The sequence below is a fragment of the Micrasema longulum genome, unplaced genomic scaffold (genome assembly GCF_059751315.1).
Source record: "Micrasema longulum isolate JH-2025_06_02 unplaced genomic scaffold, ASM5975131v1 h1tg001100l, whole genome shotgun sequence".
Taxonomy (NCBI): Eukaryota; Metazoa; Arthropoda; class Insecta; order Trichoptera; family Brachycentridae; genus Micrasema; species Micrasema longulum.
The window spans coordinates 1-21,968 of NW_028278288.1; the positions used below are offsets into that span (position 1 = coordinate 1).

At 31.5% G+C, this 21,968-nt stretch overlaps 1 protein-coding gene across 2 annotated transcripts in view; it reads left to right on the forward strand.

The window, feature by feature from the left end:
• The first annotated feature begins 342 nt into the window (after positions 1-342).
• Positions 343-21,968, forward strand: part of LOC148277032 (uncharacterized) — a 55,020-nt gene continuing 33,394 nt past the window's right edge. For both annotated transcript variants that reach the window (XM_088233424.1, XM_088233425.1), the window contains exon 1: positions 343-452. In XM_088233424.1, the coding sequence (XP_088089550.1) occupies positions 374-452 (79 nt within the window). In that variant the 5' untranslated portion in view covers positions 343-373. The remainder of the gene's footprint in view (positions 453-21,968) is intronic.

Sequence of the window (21,968 nt, forward strand, 5' to 3'; positions counted from 1 at the left end):
TCGCGCAATAACGATATACAATAATTAATAAATATTGTAACATTTCACTATTTTTAGACTAATGTATAATACATAGCAGTACATCCAAACCTCGATGAAAAAATGAATAAAACCTTATTTATAAATAATTCTAGGTTAATAAGCAAGAAATACTTTAAAAAAAAAAATAATTGCGCGGACAAAGTAACTTTACGGTCAGTATTGTTGGCACAAAAAAAATATATTATCTGACTGCCTTTTATGTGATACTATACGATATAGTTATGAGATCGGCAGTTAACGTTTTTAGTCTCTGAAGAGCGAGCCATGTTGTAACAATTAAAAATGTTATTTTCAGATCCAACTCTCGCCATGCCACGTCCTCGTTGTGCTGATGCTAATTTTGGGAGCCATGAATTCCCAGAAGAGTTTCGTGAGGACGGCTTCTATACATGGGCTTCCTACAGACCAAGGTGAGTTTTATATAATCCATTTTAATTCAATGCCAATGTCGACATAACAGGTATTTGTATATTTGATTGAATCAGCAAATCATTTTTGAAAGAGAAATTCTTTTTAACAAATAAACAATATTGCATATTGAATTAATATGTGATTTAATATTTCAATATTGTTCTTTTTATTTACGTTTACGTACATTATAAAAATATTTCAATGCTAAGATAAGATGTTATTATTTATAAACTTTGAGGATGTAAATTAGAAAATGTTGCACAAAACCGCACGTAAATCTGTGAAACCATTTTCGAATTTTTGCGAGAATAATAATGGCAATCTTTAAATATATAATTCCTCTGTACATGTGATGTCACCGTCACCTAAGCGGATTAACCGATTGACGTGCGGTTTTCAGAGAAATATAGATCTTTGCGCCGTGCGTTTTCGTAGATATTAAAATTTTCAATCGAATGTGTAAAAAAGAAGTGATGAGAATAAATTTTTCATTCATCGATCTACCAGGGTTGCATTCCAGGAAAATGCATTGCAAAAAATGGAAAGATGTTGTTTTTTGTGTATAAAAAAAGTTTGTTTTTGAATGTTTACAAACAGCATGTGTTTTTTGTTTATCTAATCAGATTCTTTCCTTAAACTCCTTATAATCTTTACCCATTTATTTCTTTTATTGAATTTTTGGTAACACTAAAATAATATTAAATTTAACACATTAAACAATCGTATTCCTATACAAGTACACCCCTTTGTTTGTGAGACGACCGGAGTTTGACGTTTGCAAAAAGAATGCCCATATTTGAGAAAAAAAATTATGTTTTGGAATTTAATCACAAACAAGTACTTCTAAAACGAAAGTTGAGTTTTACTATAGTTTAATTTATTAACGGATTCGGTTTAACATATCGTTCTACTATCAATGCGTTGTTTCACCCGCGTTTTTACTTGAATGAAAAATAACAACTGTTTTTTATATTCCAAATCTCAAAAATGAAATATTATGTTTAATTCATTTTTTACACATCGTTACACTGTGGAATGTGACTTTGCAAACGTCAAAAAGGCAAACAAATTAAACCACGTGACAACATGGCATATTTAAACGCAATCAAATAATAGCATCGGTCAACAGAATCTTCAAATAATAACAACCTTTGACAATTTCATAAAATAAAAACGAAAAACAATAAAAATATTTTAATATCTTATTTAGTAATACAACAAAAATACGGTAATCTAAACAAGCTCTGAAAATTTATAATATAGCCATAATATAATCATAGAATTAAGAAAAGTCCAAGAAGGAGCGTAAAATCATATTTGAATACATCGGACTGTGTCCAAAAAAAATCCTACTTTGTCCCACTTAACGCCAAATTGCGAAAAATATTATCAAAAAACATTTGTGTTAATAAATGTTAGATAATAAAAATATAAAAAACTCTTTTTAATTTCTCTAAAATTTTATTGTACTCGCGGAGACATTGATTGTCATAGCAGAGTAGATAAGTAAAGGGTGATTTAATAAGAGTTATGTATTTGATGAACTTTGAACAAAAAAAAAAAAACAAATTTAAAACAAACAAAAAATAAATTTGACTGCCACGAAATTGAACGGCCAAGGTTGGGTGGAAAAATACTGTCAAATCGTTTTCCAAAATGTTTTTGATTTTTTGACGATTAAGTAAAAAAAGTCGTCGTCGAATGAACTCTCCGATTTAGATTGCTTCAGCATTGAAAAGCATAGTCCATTCCTTATTCGGGAAAATAAAACATTACTGTGGAATGTGAGTAAATAAAGATAACCGGTAAACGTCAAAAAATGATACCATCTTCATTTTTCTACTTTCAACGTTTTACTCGCCAAAATTGGCGGGTTGAATTTTTGACTTACGTTTAAAGAGTTTTACTATCCACCACTTCTTACTTTAGATGAAACAACTCATTTTTTATATTTTGGACTATTACTACAGATTTTTTACTATTAATAACGATCATACAACCAGGCCTTACCAATCGGCGCAGGATAACGAGGTATTGCTCACTTTTTTTGGTTTTGCTTTGGGCAACAGCAAATCACACAATGACGAAACGAAAAGATTGAATTGTCAAACTCAATGTCAAATGTCACTTAGTAGGTATATAGTTTATCGAAATATTGAATATAGAAAAAACGTTTGCTGAACCAGCTAATGGCAGGCAAGCCAATGTTCGGGCAGGACAACGTCTTTTGGGTCCGCTAGTATAACTATATAAGGAAATTAAATCCATCTAATCTTCACATTCGTTTGAAAATGCCCTAACAAGGCGAAACAATTGTCACGAAATTTTTGTTTTTATGTTTGTAAAAATAAAATTAAGTGTTCAGTAGACTCAAATCCAGTGTTTGATTTCTAATATTATAAGTTTTTTTTTTTTTTTTTTTTTAATTTGAAAATTTATTTATTATTACCCTTACGGATTATTACATTCATTTTACAAAAATTTTATAAAAATATTTCATTCATACTGGTCAAAATAATATTTTTTACACCTTTTGAAAAGTTTTTCTGAGTCTTTTGTTTAGTTTTGTCTGGTAGTTTATTGTATAATTTCAGTCCCTGGTTCATTAGTCTTGATAGTCCTTGTCTTGTTTTAGAAAGTTGTATTTGGTATTTGTCTGATATTCTCGTATTATGTCCATGTTGACTACATTTTTTTACAAGTTTTAGTTCTTCGTCTACAATTACATTAGTGGCTAATTTATGGATAAATTTTAATGATTCTTGTTGAAAGAGTTTAGTTATATTTATTTCCTTAGTTTGTTTAAAAAGTTCTCTAGTTGCAGTTAGATATCCCTATCTCATATCTAGGTCATATACCAACTTTAATATTTTATTTTGTTGTCTTTGTAGTCTGTTTATGTCATTTTGATATCCTGTTCTCCATAGTAGTTGCGTATAACTATTTTAGTTTTTACATAGGCTTCATACATTAGAATTTTTTTTCCGTTTTTGGAACAAAGTTTTTGATTTTTAAAAAAAAGACTCGATAATGTCGCCACTTTGCTAATTAAATTGTTGATATGAATTGTCCATGTCAATTGTCTGTCTATTGTTAATCCTAAGTATTTAACATGTTCAATTTCAGTAAGTCGTTCATTATTTATGTAAGCATCTACTTTATGTCATTTTTAAAGTTATTGAATATATATATATATATATGATCCTTTAAAGTTATTGAATATATATATAATCACAATACTTATTAATTAACATGAAAATAATAATAGTCACCATGTAACAAAAAACTTTTTTATAACAATCTACTAAACATTTTATTATTTTTTTAATATTTCATGCTATCTCATTTCGTTCAAAACCCGAAAGAGTCTCCGATTATTCATAGGTATTAAATAAGTATACGTGGAAAAAATCATTGATTCGAAATTCAATGACTGATTAATGTTTCGTTGGTTAACATAGACGTACTTTGTGTTGTCGGGCCTGCTAGTATTTACAATATATTTTTTATTGTGAAACACATCTCTCGCAATTACGAAAAAATCGTTTTGTTTCAATTTTTGAAATTCAATTACAGAAGGAACGTTAGATTGATTCATTTGATGAAACCGCCATGCCATATGATAGTTGGTTTCTTTGTGGTGAGATTACAATGTATCTGATTTTTCTCAAGCCAAAAAGCTTTTTGGTGTAATTAACCACTTTACTTAAGCAACTTGACCGGTTGTGATACTTGTACAAAAAAGAGCTAATGAGGTAAATTAATTTCAAAATGAATATTTAAAGCTCAATTATTTTGAAAGCAATTAATCAGCCGAAATTAAAAGTATGCCGATGACGCCTACAGTAAATTAACAGAACAACTTATTTTATGCTTCAAGGGAGAATTTTCTACCAAAGTCGGCGATAAACAAACTATCTCGTTTGAGTGTTCAAGAAGATTAACAAAAAGTAATCGCTCCATGAATACTTAACTTGAGTATTACAAAATTTAAAATCTCTGACGGACCGTTTAGACAGTCTCTCTTTTAAAAAAAGATAAATTATAAAAGCGTAGTTGATGGTCGAAAATTCATATTGCAGTCGTTTAAACTTTTAAAACACAAAAAAAAATCATTGTTGGTAAATCATGCATTTTCTGACACATTCATAGTAAATATTTACGATTAAATAACCTTAATGCTATCTTTAATCTATCTTTCTGGTTCAAAAGGGCGATCGCTAGGGATGCATACTTTGCCCTGTCCTTCGACAAATAATATGAAAAGTGTAAAACCGGCGATTTGCTGATAACACAACATTGTTAGCAAGCTGTGAGTCCGAGATAAATATTATTTTGTACGAAAACACTAAATCTGAAATTATTCTTGTCTTATATGTATTTGACTCCACATGCCAAAAATTACGTCAATCGGTCTCCCGTTGCAATTTGAAGAAAACACAAACAAGCAGACATGCACCCTTTCGCATTTATAATATTAGTATGAATTTATTAAACGGTATAATGCGTTTTTAAACAAAATGTCAAATTTGATGTTATACACAGAACAGACCAATTACATAATATTTATCTAGGTGTTCCTTAATAAAACTTCACGGCATAATTTTGGTATAATGAAGCAATGAAGAAGTCGTGTTTTTTAAAATTATTTTTGTGTATCGTATTATCATCGATATGATTTTGTAAAATTTTGAAAATTCCCTCCGAAACTTGTTAACTTGAAATTACACCGCCCGCGACGCCACGAGATCAAGTCGGAGAGTTTTTCATGCATTTAAATGTAGAACCCCGTACCCGCTAAATGTCGAAATACAACGACGAAAAACATAGCTGGGCCGGAAACTAATGATTTTTTTCATAATTTTTTTAGAAACAGCAGTACGATTTTTTTTATTCGATTTCCCGTAGACTGAACTTCCTCATTAAATTTATTGGTTACGTTTATTTATTGACCAACGAGCGCATTCGCCTAAACACATTCATGAAACCTCCACCTACTTACTTGTTTTAAAGGTCTGGTGGCCTCTTTTTAGATTCGCACATTGCAAAAACATTTTTTTAGCTGTAATGAACGTAAATTTACCCCTCTTCAAAAAATTTTCGTTTACAAAAGATTCGCGTATTTTTATTTTTTTAATTTACATTTACTGCTTTCAATACCCCTATCGCCATCAGAGCAACCTAAGTGTATACAGTCAATTTGTCTGTCCCCTCAGTAAAAATTTCCCAATTCTGACGGCGATAGGGTATGTTAGTTGATTAGCTTGTTAATAAACTGGAAGGAACAAGTCCGATCGGGAGGAGAACTAGAACCGTTACCACTGGCCAAATAATTCAAACCTATTAAGCTCAAAAAAAGAAAATCATTGTTCATAAATTCGCTATATTCCTAGCACCACCCAGTTCAAGACGAAAACCTAGCATCAACCTATCAAAATCTAGAATCCTAGTCAAGACTTATCAACTAATCTATCAACCGACCTATCATCCAACCTAAAAACCAACCTTATTAACCACACGCAATATGAAAAACCAATCCTACCTAGGACAGCGTCCCCAATATCCCACCACGGCCGGCGGCGAAAGGAGCAGCCCAGCCTGACTCCCGACCGATACACGCCTCCCAGCCCTACTCGTTAGTGTATGAGTAGATAAACCCTTTTCCCTTTTTCGGAAATAGACAACACATGTCTTGAGTTCGGGTATGCATTGCTGCCATGGCCATGAAGATCATCTTATTTAAAATCCCGTTGGCTCTAGCCAAAAAAAACTAATAAAATGCGCATTTAGATTCCTCGATGGGCATCCCACTTTTTTACCCATGCGCCTAGCAAATTTTGCAAGTTTACTAAAAGTACTTAATGCAATTGCAAGTTTAAAAAAAAAACAATCATGAAAATACTTGCTACGTATAATATTATTAGTAATAATATAAAAAATCCACTTTTTGAATATTTAAATACAATGGTGAAAATTTCGTTCGCCACGAAAATAAACTTACTTTAATTAAAATGTAATAATAATACTTTTTTCATTGAACTGCGTTGGAGGTTTAAAATAAACAAAAATCTGTAAAGTCCGTCTGGTTAATTAAAAAAGCATTATTATGGCGTAATACCCTTATACACACGGCCAAAGGTAATCCACGTTCCTCTGTGAAGAATACTAAAACAACTGGAAAAGCTTTTAGAATAACGAGATTTAATCTCTAAGGGTGTTACGTAAACGAGAATTCCAGAAAGTTTTTATTTTGATTTATGTCGCTAATTATGCATCAGTTATTACATTTAAAGTAAGCAGCTAGAACCAATTACTTTGAATTATTTTTACGTCGAATTAATTCAAAGTTAAATGAGTTACAGATGCGGACGCAGAAACATGATCTTTAGTAAATTCGTTTATCTTGGAATTTGATAACATTTTGCGCCCTCTCGAAAAATTCAGTTATCTCCGCTACTCTTTCTCAAAACATTATTGATTCCTCAGTTTTAAATGAAGATTAATAGTGTTAAATCTAATACAAAAAGTGAAAATTAAATTACAATTACTATGGCGACTGCTTTTTTTGACATTTGGCTCGCCAACTGCTGGCTAAGAACAGCATAATAAATATAAAATAAAAATATTAGTTTTGGAAAAATTTTCATATATACACCGAAGAAATTCAAATATGTTATTGCGTAGCAGGATTATACGTCGCGAAACGTAAATATTTTGACATTTAATATTAGGTGTTTACGGGATGTTCCATTGTGATCGCGAATACGATAAACGACCATTATGAGAAATTGTTATCACGTCGCTTATTAGCACGTCGATAGTTATTTGTGATTAAGCTATTGGATTGCTATTCCAAACGCTCTCGCAGCCGTAGAAAAGCTTTAATTTCCATGCAAAATACGCTAGATAAAAGTGTTGCCCACGGCCGCGAGAGTAGTTCAGAATAGCACCGCCGCCTTCCCACGAGTTCTCGGTCATCTATTCTTCTTTTCCACAAATTTGTAACCGGCGTTCACTTCTAGAATCGTATCTTTATTATTCAGAGATGTCGAAAAAATCACTATGATGAATATATAATTCCCACTGCAGTTCGAGATCAGCGGAAATTTACTAATCTGATTTCCTTCCATACTTTTGTTTGCTTTTTATATATCTTGATGTTTTTATGTTTTTTCACTATTTATTTTTGTATTATTTAATTATAGTACACAGTGTTAATTAGCATATTATTTATTGCTCTCATTTCTTACTACAGTATAGAGTGAGTTTCTAGAAACCATATCACAACTGAAGGTAGTTGTGCAGAAAGCAGCCAGCCCACAATTTTGTAAAATTGAGATATTAATGTTGTCGGGTGCAGTAAGGTCAATTCTATGTTCTGCTAAAAACAGCCAGCCCGTTTTCATACAAAAACTGTATTAATCACCTTCTTAAAATGGTGTTGATCACAAAAACGGTATTTTTCAATTTGCAGAAAACACTCAAAGCGATAGAAGAATCCTAAGTTCTTTCAAAAATCGCTAAACCTAGTCAAATGAATAACTGATTTATTGTTTGTAACATATAAAAAACTAATGTTTTTATTGTTTATCATTTGTTTAAGTCAAAAACATTCCAACTGTTGTGTAGATTTGATCATTCACTCTTTTTACAAAGGTGCTATTATCTCAGTTTCACTTTTCTATGGCTGGCTGGCTTTCTGTATAACTATATTAAATTATCATTTCAATTATGTTTTTTTCTTTTTCTATTGATTTCAATGATACTATTATTTTGTATCATTGAGTATGTATGAATCTAAATCTGTATTATTTGTATTTTAATATTTATTTTTGTTTTTTTTTTTTCATTGTCTTTGATTAATTTAATTTAATTAATTTAATCTTACCAGGTATTTTTTATTGCTAATTATTAGGCTTGACACGGGCACAGCCTAAAAATCCTTATTAAGTTCATTAATATTTAAACGAGTGTGATTTTGAATGAATAAATTTTGAATCTTGTAGTCATGTCAAACATAATTTTTCATCAAGTAGGTATTCATGATTTTAATACTGTCAAACTATGTATAACATTGTGTAAATTCTCATAGATCATTTGGTCTAACAATGCATACAGTAAAAAGGTTATTTAACTGTAAGGGGACTATTCCACTTGTACAAATGACTTAATCTTAAAACTATTCTCGTTAAGCTTTGTATTTACTGCTCGACGTACTGTTATAAGTAGATACAATTATTTAACCCCTAGGGTGCGGAGTCAACCTCCGACCCTAGTGTCAAAAAAATGTCCACTGTTATTATTGTTTTTTATTTTTTAAATTTATTCATATGAAGATACATATTACAAAAAAAAAAACGTATACCTAACTCTATGAGGCCAAGAGCCCTTTTGTTGAGTTATGGTAAAACATAGTAGAAAGTGGAAGCATGCATAATATTAAAGAATACTTAATATAAAAAATATGTATTACATAAACATACATTTTAATAAACATCTAGACAACACGCTTAATATCTTTATATATATAAGTTTTATGTGCCTGTGATGTCACTGAACTCCTCTTAAACGGATTAACCGATTTACGTGCGGTTTTCAGCGAAATGCAGATCTTTTTGCTGCGCATGTTCGTAGATATAGAAATTTTTAATCGAATCTGTAAAAAAAATTTTAGAAGCATAAATATTTTTTTTATCGACTTACCAGGGTTGCATTCGACGAGAACGCACATACATAAATGAAAGGATGTTGTTTTTTTGTGTTTAAAAAAAGTTTGTTTTTGAATGTTTACAAACAACATTCGCTTTTTGTGGGTACTAATAGGATTCTTTCCTTAAATTTCTTATAATTTCTTCGAATTTATTTCTTTTTACTGAATTTTTAGTAATACTAAAATAATATTAATTGACATTTTATAGATTTTTTAAAATCGCATTCATGAATAAAGTGCACCCTTGTTGGTAAGAAGAGCAGAGTTTGACGTTAGCGAAAATAATTCTATATTTGAAAATGAATTATTGTATGTTTTATAAATAAGTTCTTAGGTACCTACTTATCAATGAAAAATATTTTTCCAAGGCAATAGCAGGCAACCCAACGTTCAGACAGGACAACGTCGGTTGGGTCCGTTAGTTACTATATTATATGAATGCATTTTAGTAGGCAACCTTTACATGCACTGATTAGGATCTGAAAATGTTGGATGTTGTGGGAGAAATAGTTGAAAAAATATTCATCTCCTCCCTCTTTTTTCTGTAATCATGTATTCTTCATGATTATGAAATTATACTCGATTGAGTTTAATCAATTTCTGTAACATCAAAAAATTTGTCTTGTCATTTGTAGTATGTGCTTGTGCAGACCTATATATCAAACCATACGCCGGGTATAGACGACAAAGCCGGACACCCTTTACGACCAACCTTAGATCCACATGGTACTTGCCTCACTTCCATTGATCCGACTGCAGCCGAGGACAATAAGGTGTCATATGGAGGTCTCTAACACAATTTAGTGGTCCCGTATGATTACACTAAAGTATATATCTACAAATAACAGCAAATAAACACCACAAATGTTAATGTCGCCATTTGAAGATGTTTTAAATGACATTTACTTATGAAATGGAATTAAAACAAATAAATTGAACCCGAGACCTTTAGATGAGTATAAAAATTTAAACCCACGTAAGCCGATTACTACATTTGAGAAGCCATATAAAATGCAGAGACAAAAACAGGTCATTTAAAATACAAAGAATAATAATTTCACTCTTTTTATAATAAGTGCAATTGTTGCTTTCGGTTTACAAATTGGTGATCAAAATTTAAATCGAAATTTCATGTAGACCCAGCCAAGAATAAAAGCCGTGACCTCAAACATGGTAGGCAAGCGGGTTCACACTACACTGACCCGCGCAACTAAAAAGTCGGAAATGTAAAAGTCTCGTTATGCGTTTTTTTTTGCTTTAGTAATAGAAATTTGATAGTCCCATATAGGCCATATATTTACTAAGCAAACAAGTCATTTCTGCTTCCTAAATATGATATATTCTGCTGTAGTTTTTTATTAATATAAAAAAAGAAATCAGATCGACAAAACAAAGCAAACGGTAAATAGATGAGAAGGTTTTCACGGTCACTTGTATCAACATGTTTCTTTTTCACACAGTTTACCCTGAAGATGGCTCCTGCAATGGTAGCCGAAACATCGGAGCAAATCCAACACACACGGTATTGCCCAAAAAGAAACATATTTATAAATCAGTAATTCTCTGTAAAATTAGCAATTCAACAGATACAACTTTTTTGCTTAGCAGGGCAGTATACTACGAAGCCTTTTTCAAGATTTTTACCTGAGAGTAGCAATCGAGACGAAAACAATCGTCTTGCATACCTAATTCTATTGATTGAATGAGCATTCACTTCGTAACATTAAATAATAAAATATCTTATGACAAAAGAAAGTCTTTGTTATTTTTGTAACACAAGTTTATTCTGTTAAAAGAACACATTTATAGTTTCTGGAGAGCACTCATTCCATCGACTCGACGGGTGATACAAAAATATAATTTACGTACAGAATACCTTCACAGCATAATCATATATTATACAGTAGAGTCTCGGTTATCCGACCTACCGGAACAGTTTTTGAAATCCAAAAACTTGCCACGGAAAGCAATTTTGCTTCTCAATGCTACGTGCCACCCTGACGAGCACGAAGTTAAAAATAAGGAAATAAAGGCCATGTTTTTGCCTCTAAATGTGACTTCCTTATGTCAACCTATTGATCAGGGGACCTTAAAGACAATGAAGAGAAAATTTTGAAGAAACCCGCGTTCTTCTTTAATTGACGCTATAGACCAGGGAGAAGACATGGTGAACAAATTGCGTCATCTTAATTTGAAAGAAGTGGCTTACTATGTGGCCCAATCGTGGGAGAGTGTTGGAACGAACACCATTTCTAAATCTTGGAAAGTTTTATTCCAATAAAATTAAAAATCTCCGAGTGGTGAAAATGTACAGAAAGAGACCGAACCGGAAAACACCAGCCTACTTCCATTGTTACAATAAGTGGCGATTGGTCAGACGCAATAGAAGAGGACGTGAATGAGTGGATTGCCCAAGACACATTTTCAATGTCGTTTTTATCATTTTCCGTGTTATCCGACCTTTTTGCTTATCCGACCTTATTGCAGCCGGTTTAGGTGGGATAGTCAAGACTTTACTGTACTTATCCAATATATTCAGAATTTATTTATTTTAATTCAATACATTATTTAAATCGCCTAAGGTAGCTACTTTTTAGCTCATACTTTGATTTCCCAGGGGATCATACTTTTTTCGATCCTTCTTTTATTGACAAAGTTGGAATACGATTCAGAAATTCAGGCAAATCTTATTTCTTGAGAAAGAATGCTCTCCATCTCACGGCTGTGAATTTATCCGAATTTTCACAGGAAAATAATACATTTGCTATGCCGTGAATTTTTTTATCTTTTGTGTTCGATTGTGGGTTTCCTGTGGTATTTTTAATATTCCGCTCGTATAATACCATGAAAGGGAAAAATTTACACAATGTTCAAACAAATTGCTTTTTAATTTTTGATTCTTATAGATCAATGCGTTGTGCCCAGTTGTACGTAATCAATGTTTTCACAAGTACCGATACTCAATAAGCAACGAAGCATGACTGAATTTTCAAATACATTTTGTATCTTCGGAGTTGCCACCTAGTTTAAAAAAGTCGTCCACGGTTCTGGTTCAACTTCATGCACATAAATTGTATTATTTGTTTCACATATACATAGAGATATTCAACGTATTCAATTAATTTTGTCCGCCTCGTGGTGAAATGGTCAACAGGTTTGCCTACAATGCAAGAGGTCTCGGGTTCGATTCCTGACATAGTCGACATCAAATATTTATTTTAAACGTGTTTTTATTTTTTTAACTTTTTGTACATAATGTTATTTGTACATTGGCGGGCTTATTGCCAAATGGCAATTTCTTCCAACCAACCAATAAAATAAAAGTTTTATTTTTATAATTCAAGTCACAGAACATATTCAATAGAAAAAAATATTAAAAAGCTAAAGATACATTAAAATATAAATAAACGTAATAAATTACCTTAAATCAAAACTATTACTCAATGGTAAAAAGGAAAAAAAGAGGAAAGAGGAGAGGAGGAAAAGAGGAAAGATTAAGGAAGAGAAAGAAGATGTTTCTTCAGACGTGATTTAAATAGAGGTAATGTAGTAACATCTTTGATGGTGGATGGAAGATGATTCCACAGTCGAGCCGCATGGACACTATATGAGTGAGAGAAGAAAGAGGAATTGTGGATGGGTATTAAGAGAGTACCTTGAGAATTAGAACGAAGAGGTAAACCCTGAACTGCTAAGCGTTGAAATTTTTCACGCAGGTATATAGGAGCGTTAGGACTATGAAGTACATTGAACAGAAATGAGAGGGAGTGATAGTCTCTCCGCTGTCTAATTTTGAGCAACTAGACTATTTTAAAGTCTTCTTGTGTCTTTGTGTCTTTGTCGGCCTCGTGGTGTAATGGTCAGTGCGTTCACCTACCATGCAAGAGGTCTCGGGTTCGATTCCCGACATGGTTGATTCGAAATATTTATTTGAAAGTGTGTTTTTACACTAGAATATTTAATTTCATTGTCCCTAGACTGGTACCTGAGGCGTAAGACTGATCACCTTACCTTCATGTAACAAAGTTGATCAAGATACGCTGCAATTGGCGTACCGATGCAGTGCCCTATGCACCATTAGGTGCGGAAAGAGAATGAAGATGATATTTAAAAGTCCCTAGACTGGCACCTGAAACGTAAGACTGATTATCTTACTTTCATGTAACCAAAAAAAACAATCAAGATACGATAACAACGCATTATTAAATTTGCATACGTAGAATATTTTGTGAATCGATGTTATTTATTTTTATAGTGAGAATCACAGACCATGTGATAAAAGTTATTAATGCTCCGACTGAAAAACTCTACCGTAAAAAAACGAAAACAAATTACTATTTTAAAAAAGAAATGAAAATAAAAAGTGTTATTTTGATTTACTTATTTATTTAAATTTTGAGAGGAACTTTCAACGAGTTGTAAATAACTCACTGTTAGAACATGGGAATCAAGTTGTCTTAGAGTGGGGATCGAACTTCGGACTTCTGATCCGTGAGTCCGCGACACTAGCCACTGGACCACAACTCGGTTCAATGTTTATTTTTAAATATAATATTATGTTTGATTGCAAAGTTTTATTTACTTTATAACATTTTTTACTTTATTAAGATTAAGTTGGTTACATAAGAAACGAATATATTTTATCAATTCAACTTAATTTAGTGTTTTGGATAATGCTTAGGCCCTTTTCACACATGCCACGCCAATCCACCCGGCCCAGTAATTTTACCGGGTACATCCCACAAACGCATACAAAATGTATCACCTTTTTAGGGTAAACAATTGGAAACCAGGAACTCCGGAAAGAACCCAGAAACCCCAACTACGGTGGTGAATTACCGCACAAAATCCTTAGGCTTGAGAAAAATAGCACTAAAAAAATGTGTACTCACTGGGAATCGGACCCGGAACCTTTCGTGCGTGCGGCCAAGGACAGACAGCTTGTCCACCACATACCACACACCGCATCTGAGGACTTACCTAAATTTCCTTTGCGGTACCCACATACACGAACAAATTTCTTGTACCGAACGAGAAAAGCTACCCGAGGGAGCTCTCGATAATCTGGTAGCCTTTTCATCTTTATGCTAAAAGAAGGTAATACGCGTGAGGCCTCCATATGAAGTAAAGTGTAGTCGCATGCAGAAAATAAAAATCCTTAATTAGGAATCTTCTCTACACGTGCGAGAAGATTGATGATAGTATTGATTTGCATCTTATCACGTTAAGTTATGAAAACATTTTTTTTTTACCATGTTTTTATTATATTATGACTGTATGTTTACTCAATTACTGCTAATAATAATAATGATTAAACCTATCACGGAAATTGTATTTGCAGATATTATTAACGAAATAACATGTTAATATTGTTAAAGCTCTTTAGGCATAAGATATTTAAGTATATATTATTAACCCGTACAAGGTTTCAGCAGAAGTAAATTGGTAACTGTTTCAAGGTTAGGCGTATTAAATTACATACTTAGCAGTATGTCACCTTATAAAGCACTGACTCATTGTTAGTTCAAATGAACTTCCTGTCTCAGGGTAGTAATGTGAGTCGACAAAGTAATCGTTTACCCATTTAAATAGATTTTTTTTAAAAGTATTTGTGTTTAGAGATGGATAACTTTTTTGAGAAGAGAATATAAATATACGAGCAAGTTCAGACATTTTCTATTCATATTTGAAAAAATATATTATGCGTACATATGCCCAAAGGGCATTCACATAATCATAAGTTACACATAGATATTATTTTAAATAATACAAAAAAGGTTGCAGTTATACGTTTAGGTCTATAAATAGAAAAGTTAAAAAAATATTGATTACTGCGTTTATATAAATATATATAATTTACGTTTGTAATTTGATGATGAAATTATTAAGTCAATATAAGTGTTAATAATATTCAATAGAAAATAAGAATCACATGCGCAATGCAAGCGCATACAATTTGGCCGTTTTCAATGACTACATATCACGTTTATGTGTACTCAATGAACTTAAGCACATAATATGCATATGAATCGTTTATTTGAAATCTAACACTGGTAAAAATCAGCTCAATCTGAGAAATTTGTGACAAATATCTGTGATTTCTATCCACACAGTCATATCACTCGAATTATTTCTAGTTCAATAATATCGCTGTCAATTTTGATACTGCAATAACACGTTTGATTACATTCTCTGTCACAACTCACGACGTGATACATAATAACAGCCTGCCGTAGGCGATAGTTCTAGTGAAGCCCCTGGGAATCCTATAAATATGAAACTAGTTTCAAGCTATTTGCATATATTCCTCGACACAAAGTGTCGGTTCAGAAACAATCTACTAATTTCCCTAGAATCCAGGGAACTGGATGAATCACAGTAACGTAGTATGTAATTGTGGACACACTAAATATATTGAAAGAGTAGAGAGAATGAAAGAAATTACATTTCGTAGCAATTGTTTTTTTATTATTATTTAAAAAAAATATTATTTTTACATATTTATAACAGCAATTTACAATGAATTATTTATACAACAAATTAATTAAGTAGTAAAAGTAAACACCTATATTTTTTATTTTTGCTGGTGGTTCATCTAAACTGCCTTACTAGGGATAGCTTCCCCGTTCTAAAGCAGTAAATGATGTATTTAAAAAAAATCTTCTCCTTGGTACAAGCGCGTCTGGCTCTTGTGTTTGGCAAGTTTAAAAAATAACATAAAAAAGAAACAAAAAATGCAAAACAAAATAATAAAATAAATTTAAAAAAAATTTAATATTAAGAAGTAATTACAGTTTTATTATTATGTGTGCTTTTTCAGTCTTAAAGGTAAATAATTAATATACATTGAAAACATAAATAATACTAACATCTCTATATCCTAAGTCCTAGATCATTACTAGTAAAACAAGAAATCAGCTTACGTCTTTCTACATCGTACAACAATTTCTCTGACTCCCGGGTGGTCAACACCTTCCTCAGCCTGACAATCCCACCACATTTCCATGAATCTGGGATAAGGTTATATATCCTCGGGCCTATATAATATTGCTGCCTTTGAGCCAAAAAAGTATTAACTCCTCTCTGTAGAATCAGATCCTTATAGAGGTGTCTAGTATTATGAACACGACAAACCGTTGCGTATTTTTCCCTGTTGAGATGCGTGACCGCTTCTGACCTCAATATATACTGTTGACGAATATCCGGCACTTGAAATTCTTTAAAGAGCGAATCACTCTGGTATCGGTATGGTTTTTTTAATATAACTCTTATCACTGATTTTTGAGCTATAGCTGCTGAAGCCATAGTCGTTTTTGTGCAACTTCCCCAGCCAATCAGACCATACGTCAGTATTGAATTTACCAATCCATAATACAATTGTTTTGGTTCATTAATCCTTAGTATATATCTTAAAGGTAAAAATTGAATTAAACGTTTTATTTTATTAGAAATTTCTTCAGTCTGTAGGTTCCATTTTATAAATTTATTTATTTTAAAACCCAAATATTTTACTATAGTGACGTTTTCCAATATTCTACTTTTACAATTTATATTATTTATGCAATGATGTAATTTTAATTCATACCTGGAGTTTGGTTGTCCCACCGAAGATGGACAAATAAACTTTGTTTTTTCTGCATTGAGAGTAAGCAAATTGTCGTTCAACCAATTGTTTACCCTCATTATATCTTTTGTTAAACAACATTTATAAATTTTGTACCTGCGGTATCTGGATTATCGCGGATTTCTCTTAATTTCTTATGTGCCAACATTAAGAATAGTCCAGAAACTACATACGAGCATCAAACAGAAGGCGAATAAACTACTCATAAATTAGTAATTTTATGTTTCGACCCATTAGTTTCTTTGTAGACGTCGCTCAGTATGCAACTCCTGATTTTAATTCAAATATGCCGTGATGTGTCCTTTTATAGTGTAGAAATACTGCCAGGATCTTAAAGAAACAGGATGGGATCACATTATATTGTAATTAGCAAATGAATGTGTAAGTAGCAAATACATTACTAAAAAATTTAATTATTTTTCAGTCTGTCAGATTGTCGAAGAAAAGAAAATATACTTTTTTTTTTTGTTAATAATATGATTCTAATGGTTTTTCGGGTAAAAATGCTGAAAAAAGAAACCCAGTGGAAATAAAATCGGCTCAGTGGTCGGTTCGATTCCTGAAAATGTTGATAAAATATATTGACAAAAAAGCTTAGGTTGGTGAAATATTATCAAATAATATATAAATTGTGGGTTTAAACTACAATATTTCACTGTCCTTGGACTGATCGTTGAATTGATCATGTCAAATCAATTTAATCGCAGTAAGTATAGAATTCACTTCCCTCTTTTCCACAATCCTATGAAGCACAATATTATGTACTTTTGTACTACCTTCTTTCAGCATAAAGATGAGAAGGCTACCGGTTATCGAAAGCTCCCTCGGGTAGCTTTTCTCGTTTAGTAATGAGAAAATTTTCCGTGTATGTGGGTATCGCAAAGGAAATCTAGGTATGTCCTCAGATGCGGTGCGTGAAATGTGGTGGGTAAGCTGTATGTTTTTGGACTCGTATTTGAAGCGTAAAACTGATCACATTACACTCGTATAATAGATGATGTAGATACTTTGCATTTAGTGGTACCTCCTAATGCAGTGCCGTAGATATATATTATTGGCGTCGGGTGCAGATAAGATCCATCCTGTATATAAAGTAATATTACTGTATGGGTACCAGTAGCGAATTGTGATTTTATTTACAGGTAAGCTATAAAAAAATATCATATATTTGTACCTACATAGGAGGTACATAATGTAATGTAAGTAATATAAACTATAAATTGATATTTTTCAGTGGTTCTGTGTGATACAACAACTCTCATCCACGAAATCAACTTAAACGATGTAACTTCGTGATATATTATATTATATGGAAATATAATTCATTACTTTAGTACATAATTCATTAAAAATAAATAAAAAATACCACTATGAGTTCAGTCGATATTAGGTATTCAATTGAAATGTCAACTGCCCGAATTGTTCTAGTAATTAATTATGCTAAAAACAGGCGCGTGGAGCTCTATATGTCCTACGATATGACGCATGAAAGTAATTATGGTCTTATGTCAAAAGTAAAATAATCCTTAAGAAACAATGCTTGAAATACTGTTTTCTAAATCAAGAATCTTCAAATAATTTGTGTAATCTGCAAGTTTAATCCAGGAGAAAAAACCCGCACTGGGGTTAATACATTAAAAATATAGTATACTGATTTGTATATAAGCTGGAATAATCGGCTAATTTCTTGGCTCACCGCAGGCGCTGGGCGCGCTTTATTAAACATTATATTTATATTAGGATAAAATTACAAACGGTGGAAATGATTTAAAATAAATGTTATTTATTTATTTGTTTTTCTGTACATAAAGTTACGATAAAACATTATTATGGTTAGTCAAATATAATGGTAAGCTGCGCATAATCGCTTCTATACACGGTTCGCCCTCCCTGATAGGTACACGAACACAGCAAGAAAAGAATAGTTTAAAAAAATATTTACATTAAATTTTTAAATTATGATACTTCAATAAAATTACAAGGTAGCGACAATTAATTCTGTACATTTCGTATGCAAGCTATAGCTTAGGAGATAGTTTCACGAACGACAATATTTTCGAATTTCTACAAACTCAAATCGCTAAACTTTATCAAAAAGGATTTCACGTTCTGAGAAAAACCGGTTTGTATTCTTCGAATGATCTTAAAACCAACTTTAAAGACATATAACAAACGAGCTTTAAAGTTTCAGCAAATCTGGAGAAATATAATAAATTGTAGAGCATAAAGTTGATTTTCAGTATAATTTTTAATTGAAATATTGTTCGACCTCGACCCTCTAATAAAACAAAAAAACGAAATTTGCTGATTTGAATAAAGGTACAATGACAACTTCAACTTGTGTTTAATATTAAATAAATATGACGTATTCACCGAAATATGAGTGACATTAGAAGGTATGCATATTGATTAGTTATGAAATGGAAGACACTCCTGATTAGATAAAAATAATTGTATACCATAAACAAACTGATTATTAAATAAATTTTTTAATGATTTGAAAGCATTTTAAGAATCAAAACTGCGTCTTAAAGGAAGAAAAAAATTTGGTAATTGGAATAAGGCAAAATAACAGTTTTGCGTTTTTTTTCGTGATAGATATTCGATAGCCTCACATCTGTTTCTGTTTCTCAAATATGAGATAGGTATTCTCTTGTAATTGTTTAAAAAATATGTTTAAACAAAGAACTCAGATTGGCAAAGCTTAAAACAGTAATATCCTTTAAAATTAGCAATTTAGCAGATACGACTTTTAGCCTTAGCAGGGCAGTAAAGGAGCCGATGCGTAAAATAACTGAGAGTGCCAAGGTAACCAGTTTTAAGAAGCTTGGAGGTAAAAAACACTATAACGTATTTTTTGGTATTTATTTTTTTTTATGAAAATTTTTAAATGAGCATTCCTTTGAACAATCATGTAATTCCCGCCAAACTGCAAAAGAAGATTTTTTTTGCAGGGATTTCTCTCTTTACATATTTTGGTAACACTGTTATGTGCCGATGTAGTGCTACACACAGAGAATAAATATTTAAAGTCCAACAGATCAATTGAGAAGACACGAAGATGTTGTATGTTAATTTTATTATTCAAAAGACATAACAAAAATCATTTTACTGTTACACTTGAAAGATACCGTGTATATTAAAACTAAGTATTAGGTCAGAGTGACGTAGTAACCACGAGAGATTACATTTCTAATTCATCCTCCAAAGGACTGCGTATGGATTTATATAATACACGTTTTGGTTTTTCGGAGGGGTAGGTTTGATATAAAAAATAGGTACATTTATTCTTCCCACGCTACATCCTGAGATTCACGCGTTGAAGCATATGGTTTTCTAGTGCATACAATAAACGACCCTTTTTAATAAAAATACATGATGTTTGCATTCCGTAAGATGTTAATATTGATCTCGAGGGCTTTACCAGATGGTTAAGTGCCAAATGCATCAAAATTCTGGGTATATTTCATCCTTTGGAGAATGTTATTTCTACCACCAGCTTACTAAAAACAAAATGTGCCCTATGCAGGTGGTTAATCCATAACAACACAATATAATATTTTTTGCATAAAAATTTAAAAAATCTTTAATATATCAATAAAATAAAAGTTTAAAAAAATTAAATACAAGTAAATCAAGTCTTTTTTGATACCGAAATATATGAAAAATTATATACAAATACTTTTATAACACTGTTTTAAATTGTTTGGTTTCCATTTTTTTTTTTACTCACTTAACTTAGAATTTAACTTTTAATTTTACTTTTTTTATATTTATATCACTAATGTTTTTTTCGTCCGGTATTCTATTTACTATGCGTGCTTTACTACGCCCTGGTCCTCTCTCCATACGCATTTAGAGCTCTTTTTCTATGAAATTTCCTTTCACTTTTTGGCGCGTTTCATGCTTATGTGATATCGGCGTTTTGTAGAAATCCATTTAGTCCTCTGTTACCAGGCGATAGTATATCATATTCTGTACCGTCAAAACTTTACACACCGGGAAAAGATTTTCGTAGTCATTTTGACAAGTAATCATGTTGGTTTTACTTGCTAACATTTTTAGGAATCTAATTTGAATTTTTTTATCCTATTTGTATGCGTTATAAATGTTACTCACTCCAGATGATATGATTGACTCAACCAGCGCATGGTATAAACAATACAGGGTGGCCCGTGGAACACAGCATTTTAAATGATTAAATTTTATAAGTATCGCTTTTAGTTTTTGGCAAACACTTTCTACATGTAATTTCCAATGAAAATTATTTTCGATAATTAAGCCTAGAAATGTATATTGTTTGACAATTTTTATGGTTTTACAGGCACAAGATGATTTTTCAAATGAAAACATTCATAATCGTGACCTTTAACATTTACTTTTTTGTTTTGTTTACTTGCATGTGCAGAATGAATAAGCACAACTTTTGTTTATACTTATTTATATTTATACTTATTTAAAATTCATCATATGTTTTTTTTATCAGCAAAACTCTAAAAATATCTAAAACATTGGAAATGTTTAAAATTTTATATCTCGTATTTTTTTTTATTTATTAATCACACAATACAGAATTCCATTATTGCACAATTATTTATTTTCTTATTTGTGTCCATATAATATCTATATGAAAGAAATAGAAGTTTCTGATACAAGATACATGATTTTGTATTTAGAGGCCATCCATGGATAAAGTGAAGTACTTAATCATTAGAAAAATAAAAACGCAAAACAGACCTGTTGAATAATAATACAATTTTGGTAATATATAACACCTTATCTTGGGAAACTATCCAAACATTAGTTTATCTGAAATACTCGATTGGTTTTATGTTATGAGTTACTACTTTCCTTATCAGGATATTGAATATGGGGCTCCATTTTATTTATGATTTTCCCGACACTATCTTATGAAACGGTTTCGATTTGTAACACGAAAAAATAGTATTTAGAGAACATAATGTTGGAATAATGTAGTTTATCAAAGTAAAAACTGAATTTCAAATAAAAAACTGGCAGTTTAAATAATGTTATTTAAATACCTACGTTAATTAGCTATGGCGTCCATGCAGATATCCTAAAAAAGTACCAGCTTTCGTACGAATTGATTGAGAAAGGGATAATAATTATAAGGTACATTTGAAAGTGACGATTTTTTGTGCTTAATAAAAAAAAAGCATT